The sequence below is a fragment of the Miniopterus natalensis genome, chromosome 4 (genome assembly GCF_054644295.1).
Source record: "Miniopterus natalensis isolate mMinNat1 chromosome 4, mMinNat1.hap1, whole genome shotgun sequence".
In the NCBI taxonomy this organism is placed as follows: domain Eukaryota; kingdom Metazoa; phylum Chordata; class Mammalia; order Chiroptera; family Miniopteridae; genus Miniopterus; species Miniopterus natalensis.
Genome location: NC_142084.1, coordinates 58,517,573 through 58,531,250, shown reverse-complemented (window position 1 = coordinate 58,531,250; position 13,678 = coordinate 58,517,573). Strand labels below are relative to the sequence as shown.

Sequence of the window (13,678 nt, the reverse complement as noted above, 5' to 3'; positions counted from 1 at the left end):
AGGAAAGGGCGTGCCATCCACCATGGCGTTTAGGGAAAGGAACGTTCTCCATTTGCCAGTGGGAGCCAGCAGCAAGTCTATAACAGGTCTTCAGGAAGACAACGCCGCACGAGTAAAGCCACTGTAGCTTGGTCAGAGGTACATCAGTTATAAATACTCTTCAGGGGGTTTAATTCTTCCTGTTAAGAAAGATTCAGTTCATTCTGGGTATTGAATGGAGTCATTTTGTGCCTCAACTATCAATTGAGACCCTTTGGAAATGTGTTCATGTGCTTAGACCCAGTGCTACCCTGCTGGGAATCCAGCTAAGGACATAAACAAGTAGACGTTCACGGCAGTGTTACTTATAATGAAAAGAATTAAAATGGGACATTCAGTTATCTAATGGCAAGTGAATTAAGCTACATTAATGCACCAAAGTGTAGTGCCATTATCAAAAATGACAACTGTGAAGACAAATACCAATGTGGCAAAACTTCTACAATAGGATGTTGAAAGAATAAAGTCAAATGCCAACGGATCTAGATCAGCACTGTGAGCACATCAGGTCCAATTCTGAACACATACAAGACTAGGGAGCTTGGTGTGTAAAAATAAGTATGTTAAAAATAGTTATGTCAATGGAGTAGGTAATTTTTTTCCCCCAAATTCTTTCATATTGATTTTTCAACTGAAAAGGAAACACCTTTTGCAGAAATATATAGCTTAAGGACATAGGAAAATGTTTATCTAATATTAATGAATAAAATGTCAATTATAAAAGATATATGTATATGTATATGTATATGTATATGTATATGTATATGTATATGTATATGTATATGTATATGTAGAACTAGAAAAAAGACAAAAAAAAGAGACTGGACTGATGCAAAAAAATGACCAGAAGTGTCTCTAAGTTGTGGGCAATAGATGACTTAGTTTTTCTCTGCGATGTTATTTTTTCTCAACTTTCAACAAAGACTGTGTCTCTTCTGAGAATTAAAATATCAATAGATGGTAAAGGATAGATAGATAGGTAGATAGATGATAGATAGATAGATAGATAGATAGATAGATAGATAGATAGATAGATAGATAGATGATAGATAGATGATAAATGATAGATAGATGATGATAGATAGATGATGGATGGATAGATAGATGATAGATAGATAGATAGATAGATAGATAGATAGATAGATAGATAGATAGATAGATAGATAGATAGATAGATAGATAATAGAGTGGATGGGATGGATGGATGGATGGATGGATGGATGGATGGATGGATGGATGGATGGATGGATGGATGGAATAGATGAAAAACAGATGGGTGGGTGAGATGGATGAATGACTAGATGGGTAGATGATAGATAATGACAGAGAGAGAGATGATAGATACATAGATACATAGGTAAATACATATAGAGCTATCTTTTTTCCTTCCTTCCTTCCTTCCTTCCTTCCTTCCTTCCTTCCTTCCTTCCTTCCTTCCTTCCTTCCACCCATCCAAATCCCTTTCAATGGGATGAAATCAAGAGCACAACCTTCTCAAAAGAAAAAGTCGGCAGTTACAAATGTTACAGATCATCTGTCCTCGGCTCTATTCTGCTGCCCCAAGATAGGGTGGAAGAGAAGATTCCTGTCGGGTGCCCACCTCCTGACCTGGCTGCTCCTGGCTGCGCTCTAGCAGGTGAGGGTGAACAGCCGTGCCTGCTTCGCATCCAGCCTCAGAGCCTGAGAACTACACACACAAAGGCTGTGGGGTCTTGGTTTCCAAAGAGATGGGCCAGAAAATTAGGAACCCAAAGGTTTTAGGTTTTTCTCACTAAGATTAAACAGAATACCAACAGGGCATCTCAGATGTTTACTTTATTCATTTGTCCATTTACTTATTTGTTGAGCAGATACTATGTGATGGGTAAATGATTCTGACATCAGGCGGTAAGTGCCAAAATCCAAATCTGCTTAAGCCCTCCCAGCCCCCCTTCCCAGCAGGGTTGGGGACATCTGAGCTTGACAAGGACAGTGAGTAGGATGCCATTAGATAGATAATGGGAGTGAGGGTCTCCCCGGTCAGGGAAAAAGCGTGGGAAAAACAAGAAAGTATGGAAACAATGGGCTTTCTGTGCAGTAGGTACACCATGTGGAGGGGGCTGACGGGGACCATGAGGGGCTTCTGGAAAGAAGAGCATCTGCGATAGGGGCAGTCACGAGCAACTAAGCCAGGTGTTAGGGGTCCTGAAGCTTGTACAATTGGGGGGAGGGGGCTTTTAAAGGGAAGGATACAAAAAAAATCTTGCTTTTTGTGAATTTTATAAAAACAAATGGCTATGTGACTGCATTACCAGGGTCCTTCCCAGGAACCTGCAGAAGTGAGGGCGCGGGAGGCATGACCCCTGCTGGCTTCACACGACCCCGCCTCTGCGCTCATCCTGTGTGCCAAGCGTGACGAGCAGGCGCTGAGGATCTCAAGGAAAAGAGTTTGAAATGATAAAATCTACATTTAAGAAAAATAACTTATAAGTCTTCATACTCATCAACTCTTATCAGGCAAAGCAAAAAGTGCTCTTGTCACTAGGGCACCACTGTGTCACTCAGAGCTGAGCAAAAGTGAAAGAGAAAAAAAGTGAAAGAGCAGCCCTGTCGCCTGCCTGTTTCCTGTATTCCCAGGGGCAGGGACAACGCCCCCACTCCCACAGTGTGTCCTGGAATGAAATCCGCGCCCTTTGGCACTGTTGAGGGCCGATGTCTTGGGCAGATGCTGTTGGACAAGCCCTCCAGCCAGATGATGACCCTGCAACCCCACTGTCAGCTGTGCTGGGCCTGGGCGTCAGCGAGTTCAGATTTTGTCTATTTCTGGCCCTGTAATTTCCTCTTTGTTCGTTCTTTCTTTCCCTGGGCTGTGATAGGTATGCATTGGACGGCATGTACAATAATTCCACGTCATGGTGGAGCACAAAGCCCCTGGCTGTGGGACTGTTAGGCGGATGTTGCCAACACTATGTGATAAGCAAGAGCTGAAACCCCAGCCACCACTGGCCCAGTGCGGGGAAGCCACACGGGATCACCTCCCACCCTGGGCCTCAGTGTCCCTGGCTACGCAATGGGGTGGATGGATGACAGGGCCCACCTTGGGCTGTAGATAAGAAATAGTCCATAAAACTCGCTGTAAAACTCTCTACACCTATAAAGTGTTATTAAAGTAATGACTATAGATTATGATAAAAATAGAAGGAGGAGCATCTTGGGCCCTCCCAAGACCCACTCCTTGGCCCAGAGGGCCCAGGAGAACACAAGGCTACCCTTGACTCGAACAAGTTACAACTGCTTCACAGCGGAGAGGAGCCAGACATGGGTGACCTGCACGAACTGAGTAATCATCAGTTTTTTCCCAGGCACTTTCTGGCTGGCATTTAATCCTAAACCTCACAAGATGTTACATCCTTTAATTGCTGATCCGTGTGCTCCCTTGCCTTCTCACAGCATTCCATCCAATTTCGAGAGCCCGCATGTCTTGTTATTGCCACATCCGTAAATGCATAGTAAAGAGGGCAATAGTCTATTTTTCTAGACTTTCAAAAAGAAGGGAAAAAAGTAGTAGCTTTAAGTAAGCAACTGAGATAACACATGGTTCGAATTTATAATTGTAAAGATAACCTGGGGAGAAAATCTGTTCTGCAGGTAGGCTATAAATTGGTCTTTTCTTCCATTAATAACAACAATTCTGTTTTCAGTGTGTAATATTAGCCTTTATCTCTTCACCATAATTCAAAAATAAAATAAGCCATCCTTACAAATAGCAACTTTTTAAAATAAAAATTAAAAGTAGGCGTGGAAAACATTTTGACCAATACTGTAAGTAGCACTGGGCATAATATCTCTGCCTCATTTGAAAAAGTTTCCTTTTTTGCACAACTAGGTTTCAAATGATAGAATGGTCATGGTAAAAAAAAGTTTATTTAAATTAAATATTTTAGACAAATTAATATCTACAACCGTTCCAAAGCATGTGTAGTTTTTAGCAAAAAAAAAAAAAGGAACAGTTTAGCCTAATGTCTGTGACCATGTTTTACAAGATTATTGATACACATTCTGGACTGCACCAGTCAATCATATTGTCAATGGTTTACTATTTATTACCAAACATTGTATACAGTAGTAGCATAAAGATTAATCATATCTTATAAGTGATTTTACAATCGGACTCCTTGGAAGGAAAAAAAAAAAAGGATCTTTCAACAATACAAAATATAAGGTGAAAATAATAGGAGAATATATAAAACACTTACATATTTCATACAGGCAATAATATGCAGACATCGAAAGACAAACAACTACCTTTTCGCTCCATTAGGTATGTTCCTTCAAAGGAGATCTGAGAGGATAGAAATGTTCTGGGGGTAAGGTCAGGGCTCAGAAACATTTTCTGAATCACAGTGGGCTTTTCTGTTCTTTGGGAAGTGAGCACAACATAGGTGCAGTGGAGAAATTGTTATGAAGGCTGTCTGAAGGTGTTACCTAAAGAACCAATAAATTCCCACCCATGGGAATCAGGCTTGGAATTTTTAAGTCAGGGGAATCTTTGAATTAGTGGCCAATTCAGAGGTGGAGGAAGAGCAAAGAAGAGAAAAAGAAATCTCAGGAAAGGGAGAGAGGGAGAGGGAGAGAGCAGGAGGAAAGCTCCCTTTGCTTCTGCAGAGGGGAGCATATGCTGAAATTTTGCTCAAGAAACGAACACATTCAGATTGGAAGAAACTCTGTTTAGGTCCCCTGCTCTTTGCGTCATTAGGAACCGGGAGTTGATAAAAAGTTGCCGATATCAACCAAAGTATCTGATTTAGGCTGCAAAGGCATGCATGCAAGGTAAAGGTGTGCATGAAGGTGTGTGTGTTGCGTGACTCTCCTACACTGACTGTATACATTCAGGCTGTGTATACGCTCTTGAAATGTGTGTTTTATAATAATAAAAAAGAACTTATCTAAAAAATGTATTTTGCAAATACAGCTTGAATTCAATCTCATTTTCAGTGATGCAGACAACCCTCATGCTTGGAAAAGAGTCCTTTTGGACAACTAAGATCATTCTGGAAGGCAGTGCAAGTGCAGAAGGCCCTGCATCCTTGGGCTGTGCACACGGAATTATCACAGGTCACACCTTAAGGAGCTTACCGAGTCCAATAGTTTCCTTTTAGCCTTGAGAGAATCCTAAATCAGAAAACCCTGGAGCAGAAGGGACCTTACATGTTAAATCTGTCCCTCGCTTTAGGGATGGGGGAGGCAGACCGGAAGGGAAGGAGAGGCCAGTCAGGGTGTCACCGGCCCTCTGAGGATCCTGGGCCTCTGGATCCCAGCCCAGGGCTCCCAGGTGTGAACGCTGCTGGGCTTTTCCCACATTTGTTTCTGAGATGGGAACAGAAAGCAGAGGTCTGTGAAGATTCTACCTGGAACCAGCGACTTTCAACAGCTCCCTCGTCTTATGCCCAGGTATAGCCAACGGAAACCCATCTGAAGGAAAGTTCTCAAAACGCAGGCTGCTGGAGAGGGGAGGGCGGGGAAGGGGAGGGAGAGGGCGCTGGGATCTGCAGCCAGTTCACCGCCCTCCCTCCCCCGCGGGGCGGCCGCACAGGGCGGTGGGCTCTGCTGTGCCCAGGACCGAGAGTGGCGCCGTGGAGGCCGGGCTGGACAGGCGGCCGGGCTGGACAGGCGGCCGGGCTGCACGGGCGGCCTCCGGCCTATGACACGCTGTAGCTGTTGTAGTACGTGGCCGTGGCGTCCGCCAGCACCGAGATGAGGCTGGTCTCTGTGGGGCCCGCGGGCGTCACCTGAGAGCCCGGGGCATGCCCACTGAGGGCCGCGGCCCCCGCAGCGGAGTCCGGGTGGCCAGCAGTGTTCAAATACTGGTCGAACTCATTTCGATCCATGTCCCCCAGGAGTTCCACCTGGCTCAGCTGATCCAGCGCATCGAAGCCGGGGTGCTCGGGAGGCGGGGAGAGCTGGCCCAGGTGGGCATGGAGGTTGGAGTGGAGGGGGTGGTAGGTGGCAGGGGAGTAATAGGCAGGAGACGGGGGACAGCCTGGCACAGTGGACATCATAGAGACGCCCGGGGACTGGCCGAGGGCCAGGGAGCCCAGGGGGTGGCGGCAGTGGAGAGGGCTGGGGGTGTACTCGGGGGAGTAGGGGGGCCGGGGCAGGTGGGGGATGCGGTGGGAGTGCGCGTGCTCCTCCTGGCAGGGGGAGGAGAAGAAGGTCTGCTCGGGCTCCAGCACGTCCAGGGGCGACATTTCCGGGGGCGTGGGCAGCCCGTAGGGGTACGCGTCCGTGCTGCCCGCGGTGCCGCCCCCTGCCGGCCCCTCGTGGTAGCAGCCCCGCAGGCCGGGCAGGGCGGCGCCGGGCGAGTACTCACCCCGGTCCTCCTTGTCGCCCAGCGCGCCCCGGCCGCCGCCGCGCTTCTCGGGCAGGGCGTTCTGGTCCCGGGAAAGGGAGCTCAGGAGGAAGCCGGGGTCCACGCGCTTGCACAGGCGCTTGGCCTGCTTCTTCCTGCGCGGGCGGTACTTGTAGTTGGGGTAGTCCTGCATGTGCTGCAGGCGCAGCCGCTCCGCCTCGTCCACGTAGGGCCGCTTCTGCGACAGCGTCAGCGCCTTCCACGACTTTCCTGCTCACACAAGGCAGAAAAGGCCACTGTCAGCATCTGCGCGGCTCGGGGCGCCGGGGCGCCTGTCGCAGACGCCCGCCTCCGAGCATCCGCCGGGCACTCGCCTGCCCACGCCCTCCCCCATGCCGCCCGCGTCCCTCCTCTCCGCCAAGGACACGCGCGCGCTCCTCGCGCCCTCATCCCAGCCCGGATCCTGCGCGCACAGTGAGGCCAAACCAACCTCCCCGCCTGCGTGCAGCAGAAACACTTCATGCCGACGACAGTCGCAGTCCCATCACCTCTCATACTAAAGCCATCAGGTGACACAGACAACATGGAAACGACGTGGGACTCACGGGCGAAAGGCCAGTGTCAGCCAGGATACAAATACACAAGGACTACAACACTGAGTTGGGTTCTTTGCACGCTTGGAGAGCCGATTCTAATGATTTGTGTATTTCCATGAAAACTCCCTGCCTTCGCTGATTCTTGCGGTTTCGCAGGAAGTGATACTGTAATATTTATTTATGGCATAAACCTCACAGAACTCCGGGGGAGGGAACCCAGGTAGAGTTAAGAGTTCCACAGGTATAATTAAATGATAGGATCTCACTTAGGTAATGTCTGAAGGTCAAATAGGACTGTATGGCATGAAGACCTGACGGTGGCCAGAATGCTGGCATCTGCTTGCAACATGCACATATGCACACATGTACATGCAGACAGGCACACATGTACACACACACACACGCCTCAGCCTCCAGTCATCTACTTAGGACCCTCAACCCTGGCAAGGGCACCTGTACAGCCATTGACTCTCCACACAGAAGCAAACCCCTTAACTTCCCTGGGTCTCTATTTTCCTCACTAGAAAACACATTGAGATATTACCCAACTCAAAACTCCCTTTTTAAAAAGCACAGCACACATGCAACCCAAGGGTAGTAAAATGCTGGTTTCACTTTTATTTCCTATTCCTCCCCACTCACTTGTGTGTTGTTTTGTAAAATGCTTTAGTCTTTCAAAGTACGTTGCACATCCCTCCAGCTGCAGGTGTCCTGAAGGTCATTTCTGGGCCTCTTAGGTTGTTACCACATAGAGTGAACTCAGATTCTACAACTTTGACAAGTTTCCCCATGACTCTAATGTATGCTAAAGTTTCAGTCACTAGCCTGGAGGATAGGCCCTGCTAAGTCCTATAAGGAAAGGGGCACATCTCCTACCTGGAGCCTTCGCATAGGGCAGAGTAGAGCTGTGTGCATGGCCACCCTCTGTCAGTGCCTGTGCCCATGCTGGCTGCCTCTGTATACCAGGCCCTCAAAAGGGGCTGGAGGAGCGGAATTATTAAAGGTGTTCTACCACTGGGATGAAAGCCTATAACTATTCTGACTGTCATCAATATAATTCGCCATCACTTAAAAGGGCAACTTGAAAAGTGTTAGGAACTCTGGATTTGGAGCTGGTCTGCAGTTCCTGGCCCTGGGACTGATGCCACAAAATTGTTGTAGGAGGTCCAAGATCCAGACACACACACACACACACACACACACACACACACACCCTGCCCGTGGACTGAGTATATAAAATATGACTAATTTTAAGTGGACCTGGATGTTGCAGTATTAATAAAATATAGGTTAATTTTAAATGTCACTAAATGTGTAACTACTTTTATGCATGTTCTCACTCATAATATACTAAAAACACCAGTGTTACTGGGTGATGTTTTTAATGTTAAAGATTAGAAAGCTTATAGTCAAAAAAGTTGGGAATCTCACATCCAGTCCTAGGTCAGAAAGGAAAGGGCTGGGTGAGGTTCTGAGGGTGGAAATAGATCATGCTATGAACAGATTAGAAAGACCATATTTGAAAAAGCAATGCCAGGCTAGTTTCCCTCGCCCAGTGCCAGGGGCTATGTGGTTAAGCAGTAAGGACTCTGTGTCTTTCCTGCAAAAATGGACTAAGTGTAAATAGACAGCAGGGATCAGCTTACGGGAGGCATTTGCCACCCAAGCCCCTTTGCCTGCCCTTTCCCTGGGAGCAGGCAGCCTCAATCCTGTGAGGCTCCCCAAACCAAGTTCCCCTATCCCTGGCCCTGGGTCTGCTCCAGCCCTGTCAGAGCTTCTAGGAATAGCATCTAGAGCCTACTGAAAAAACTTTTAGAAGCCCCCACACAAAGAAGTGTTCTCATTTCTTTAGCCAGAAATCTGAGGGAAAATATGAACTTTCAGGTTGAAGACAATGTTTTACTGTTGTGTATATTAATACATCTGTCTTTATGCCAACCATGTGAAATACAATTTTAAGCTTTTTTTATGGAGAAAGGGGCTCACTAGGACACAGGCTTCCAAACGCGCCCTGGGCAGGCTAACCAGGAGGCTGAGCTGGGCGGTGGAAGGATCTTTGAAATCAGCACTCCACCAGCGGCTTTGAAAGGGTGTCCACACAGCAGGAGCCCCCTCCCCGTGGGCCTCTGGCTTTAACCAGCAGAAAGGTGGGCGTCAGTCCTCAGTCCACCGTTTAGATCCGGATGGAGCCCAAAGCTCCAGCGGAAAAAGGAAACTGTGCTCCTTTGGTTCTGGGTCTGGCGGGGTTGGGAGATCAGGGCCGGCCTCTGGTGACCACACACTGTTCCGCTCACAGGGCCTGGGGTCCCCTCCACACACAAAGCACTTTAAAAGCTTCTCACCCGTTAAAACGGATAAAAACCACATCGAAGGGGCTAAGAGGTTAGCAGTAGGGCGGAGTTGGAAAGCGCTCAGCTCCAGACAGGGGCGAGACAAGAAAGCCCGACAGGATCTCCGGTGTTGCAGACGTGCCCCGCCATCCTTTCTCTGGGCTCCTCCGGCCAGGCTTGTCCCTGTCCCCAGTCCCACCGCCCCTGCTGGGACTGGCGCCATCACTAGGGAAGCCACCTGGCCAGGCTGCGGGAGGACAGGCCCTCCCCGCCGCCCTAAGCGTCCGGGTGAAATTAAACTGCGGGGACTGAGAGATGAAGCCTCTATTAGCGTAGACTTTTCCCCTGTTGCTTTAATAGTAAAGCGAAAGCGGGGATGCGCTCCGCAAGGTCTCTCTTCACGAATATTCGTTAATAACAGTTACCACCTCCCTCTGTGATGGTGCCAGAGGTGAAGCTCAGGGAAAGACCGATTTTCCGCGCTGATCTTCCCCGCGAAGGCCAGTTCCAACCCATCTCGGCGTTTCTGTCCGGCTGCTCCGGGTCTCCGCAGCCGGGCGACCGGGGCCTGGACCCTGGGGCCCCCAATTCCGCTCCTGTCCTCCCGAGTGGACCTCCCGGGGCCCCCCAGGGCCAAGCTGGTTCACTCTGGGCCTTGCCAAGGTGTCCCTACCCTGAGCCCCGTCCCTGCGCGCACACCCACGCTCGCACGGATGCCCGGCCTCGCGGCGCAGCGACGCCCGCGCTCCCCGCTCGTCCCCACTCGCCGGGTCCCGCCACGCTCGGGGCGCTCGCCCCAGGCCGGCCCTGCGCGCGCCCCGGCCCGCGCCCACGGGGCGCGCCCGGCCCGCCGCCCGCTCACTCACCCAGCATCTTGCTGAGCTCGGCGTTGTGCAGGTCCGGGTTCTGCACCGCCAGGCGTTTCCTCTCGTCCTTGGCCCACACCATGAAGGCGTTCATGGGCCGCCGGATACGGCTCTCGGAGCCCTTGTCCCCCGGCGGGCGCGGGGCGGCCGGCGGCGACAGCCCGTCCGACAGCTCGGCTTCCAGGGCCGGGCACTCGAGCCCCTCGGGCCACGCGTAGGTTCCCAGCAGCGAGGCCATGGCCGCACGGGGTCGTCTCGTTCCGCCTCGCGGGGCCGGCGTTGACCTGGCCCTCGAACGGGTCGGGGCGTCCAACTTGGCCCGCAGCCGCGGCCCGGCCCCTTATTTATCAGCTTCGGGCGGTCGCGTCCTCCAATGACTCTCGAAGGCGGCTCGGCCCCTCCCTCCGTCTCGGCGCGGCCCCCTCCCTGGGTCCCCGGCCGCCCAGTCCCCGCGCCGACGCGCCGGGAGCGGGAGAGGGAAGGAGGGCCGCTTCCCCGCGCCCGCCCCCAGCCCGCCCCTCCGCCCGCCGGGTCCCTCCCGGTCCTCCGGGGATCCGCGCCCCGCCGCCCCGGGGCCGCCTCCCGTGCCGCCCGCTCCGGGCACAGGTGCCGCACGGCAGAGAGGCGGCCGCGGGCCCCTGGCCCGAGAGGAGGCGCCGCGCTCCAGCCCCCCGGCCGCGGCCTCCGCGGGCCAGGCTCCACCAACTCCTCCCGGGCGTGGAATCCTGCGGAGAACCGACGCCAAACAGGTTTCCCTGGGTGTGGCCGGCGCGAGAGACGGTGACCAGAATCCCCCCAGCAGCCCGGGAACCGTTCTTAAGGGAACAAACCTACAGCCTGCTCTTCCAAAATGACGCGGGCCCCCGGCCCACTTTGGTGGCCACCAGAGGCTCACTAGGGCCGGAGGTGGATCCCGCATCGGGTTCTACGCAGTACCCACCCGAGGGCCCCCCTCGACGTCCCCGCAGCCCCCCCGTCTCTAGGGAGAGTGTGGCTGCGTCCTCAGTTCGCGTTCCCTCGGCCGCCCGGCCTCTCTCGTCCTACAGCCCACTCCCCAACCCACCCTAGTCTCAGGGTCGGGGTCTCCAGTTCCCTCGCCTCTAGCTCTTCCCTCCAGGAATCCCCGTCTTGTATTTTTTCTTTTCTCCTCCCACCAGCTCCCGCGGAGAGAGCGGAGTCCCTCCGGCCCTCCCCCACCGCGTCCCCTGGGGCTTTGGCAGGACTTGAGAGCTCCCGAGTTCCCCGCATCCTGACACCCGCAGGGTAGACGGGGCTGCAGGTTCGGGGCCTGCGCTCCACTCGCAGGGCTGCGGGCTGGGAGCTCACCGACGTCCCGCAAGGGCGCGACCCCTTCCCTCGACGGCAGCCCCGCGCCACCCAGCTTCCTGTGAGTTGGACTGTTCCCCTGGCCCTGACGTCAGCGCTGGCACACAGTAGGCTCTCAGGCACCGCCAGATAAGTGAATGAGTAAATGAGTGAGTGCGCACGGCTGAGACACGCCCTGCTGTATCCCACGCGGCAACCCTACGGCCCGACTGGGTCCTGGAATCCGACCCACAAGCATTAGCCAAGCGCCGCCGCCGCCGTGTACAGCTCCGGGGGGGGGGAACCCCAAAAGGAGGGAGCACTGCCGCGGGAGGACTGCGGGGGTCTGGGTAGGGGCCTGTCTTCAGGGTCCGGGTAACTTAATGAGTGGCTCTGGGCAAGGGGGTCTCTCTCTAGCCTCCTTTCCCAGCCCTAAAAAGAGGGCGATGATAGGATTGATCTCACTGGGCTGCAGTGAAGATTCGTTGAGATACGTGTGCGAAGTTGGAACTCTACACATGGTGGCAGAGGTTAAGCTAACTCTAGACACAGAGCCTGTAAATTCTAAGCCCAGCTCCAATGCCCCGGCGCGCAGGGACTGAATTCACCGGCGTCCGGTGCGCAAGGGGCACTCCCCAACGGGCCGCGAATGGATGGAGAGGTGCAACTTTTCGTTTAAGTCCCGATTTATTTATTTATTTATTTATTTATTTATTTATTTATTTATTTTTAATTTTTTTTTTAATATATCTTTATTGATTTCAGAGAGAGAAAGGGAGAGGGAGGGAGAGAGACAGAAACATCAATGATGAGTCATTGATCGAGCCCACAACCCGGGCATGTGCCCTGACCGGGAATCGAACCCCAATGGCCTGGATCGCAGGTCGAGGCTCAACCTCTGAGCCACGCCCGGCCGGGCTAAATCCCGATTTTAATCTCTAAAGCCCCTGATCATTTTCTTCCGAGAACGGGCATTCCGCATAGAATAGAAAGCTAGTTTTCCTGCTCCTTCCGGCCAGCATCCAGAAGCAGCACCTTAGGCCCACGCGCTCCACCCGCTGCTCTTCTGGGCCGGGGCTGACCAGCCAAGGACGCCAGGCGCGGCTGGCTAGGTGGGTGCTCTGCGGCCGGAGAGCATCCAGGAACTCGAGGTGGAGCGGTGGGGCTGGCTGGCGCCGGGGGCGAGCAGGGAGGGGTGGGGCAGGTTTGCGGAAAGAATGTGTCTACGGTCTACGCCGGCTTCCCTGCCCCGGGAAGCCTAGGCCATTTCCCGTGTTGGACCCCTCGGCCAGAAATTCCTTTAGAAAAATCCCAGGCAGGAATGCTCTGGGAACCGCGGGGAGCTAGGGCCGCGCCCGTCCGGGGAAGGGCAGCTCGCTGGGGGATGGGGAGGGGAGGGGTAGAGAGGGGACGCCAGCGGGGCACTGGCGCTGCAGTGGAGGACCCCAGGAAGAATCTGACTCCGACCCTCTAACCCCACCGCCCTCCAGGGCGGAGGCGATGCTCCACAGGGTCCCAGGCCTCTAGGGGACAGCGCCCCCTTCCCGGCCCTGGGCGTCCCCACTCTGGCTCCAGCCCCTGGCGCCCGCCCAGCGCGGTTCCTGAGCAGACCGCGCGCGCGGTGGGGCCGCGCCCAGGCACCAGGTTAGGAAGATACGCGGGCCCCGGGCAGCGCAGGAAGGTCAAGTTGGATTCCGTAGACCAAAGGCAAAAATGGAGAAAACCGCGGGGGCGGGGGCAGAAAGAACAGGTCTCGTGATTGTTGTTTCTAATTGTTTACTTTCTTGCGTTTCATCCGGACACAGCTCTCAAACCTGGGTTTTCCAGGACCCGGGCGTTAGCAGCCACCGTGCGGGCACGGGCGCGGCCCGGCTAGTGCGAGCTGCCTGCAGGGGAGAATCCGGGCCCTTCCGCTCGTTCCATTCATTCCTTCATTTCTTCATTCATTTGCGCCCATGCATCGATTCACTTGGGCAACTTCATGCGAGCGCATCCTGGCGCGGCGGCGCTGAGGGATGCGGGATCAGATGTGACTCTGACACTTCTCTGGTCACTGCGACCTTCAATCCTCCGCAGTCCTCGGGAGCTCTGCATAGAGCCCAAGCGCCCCCAAAGCACGGGGCTCAGAGGGCTGAGCGAGAGGACCCGGGCTGGCGCCCGCCAAGGCACCCCTGACGCCCGCTCGTGCCCCGGGGGCCAGGGAGGCTCATGGGG

General features: G+C 53.4%; 1 protein-coding gene across 1 annotated transcript; it reads right to left on the bottom strand.

Annotated features, from left to right (window-relative positions):
- Positions 1-3,923: 3,923 nt before the first annotated feature.
- SOX7 (SRY-box transcription factor 7) lies at positions 3,924-10,397 on the bottom strand. Its single transcript, XM_087815972.1, has 2 exons — positions 10,160-10,397; positions 3,924-6,637 (listed from the first exon to the last, which is right to left on the bottom strand). Exons 1-2 carry the CDS (start codon positions 10,395-10,397, stop codon positions 5,718-5,720), a joined length of 1,158 nt encoding a protein of 385 aa, XP_087672098.1. The 3' UTR covers positions 3,924-5,717.
- Between the last annotated feature and the right edge of the window lie 3,281 nt (positions 10,398-13,678).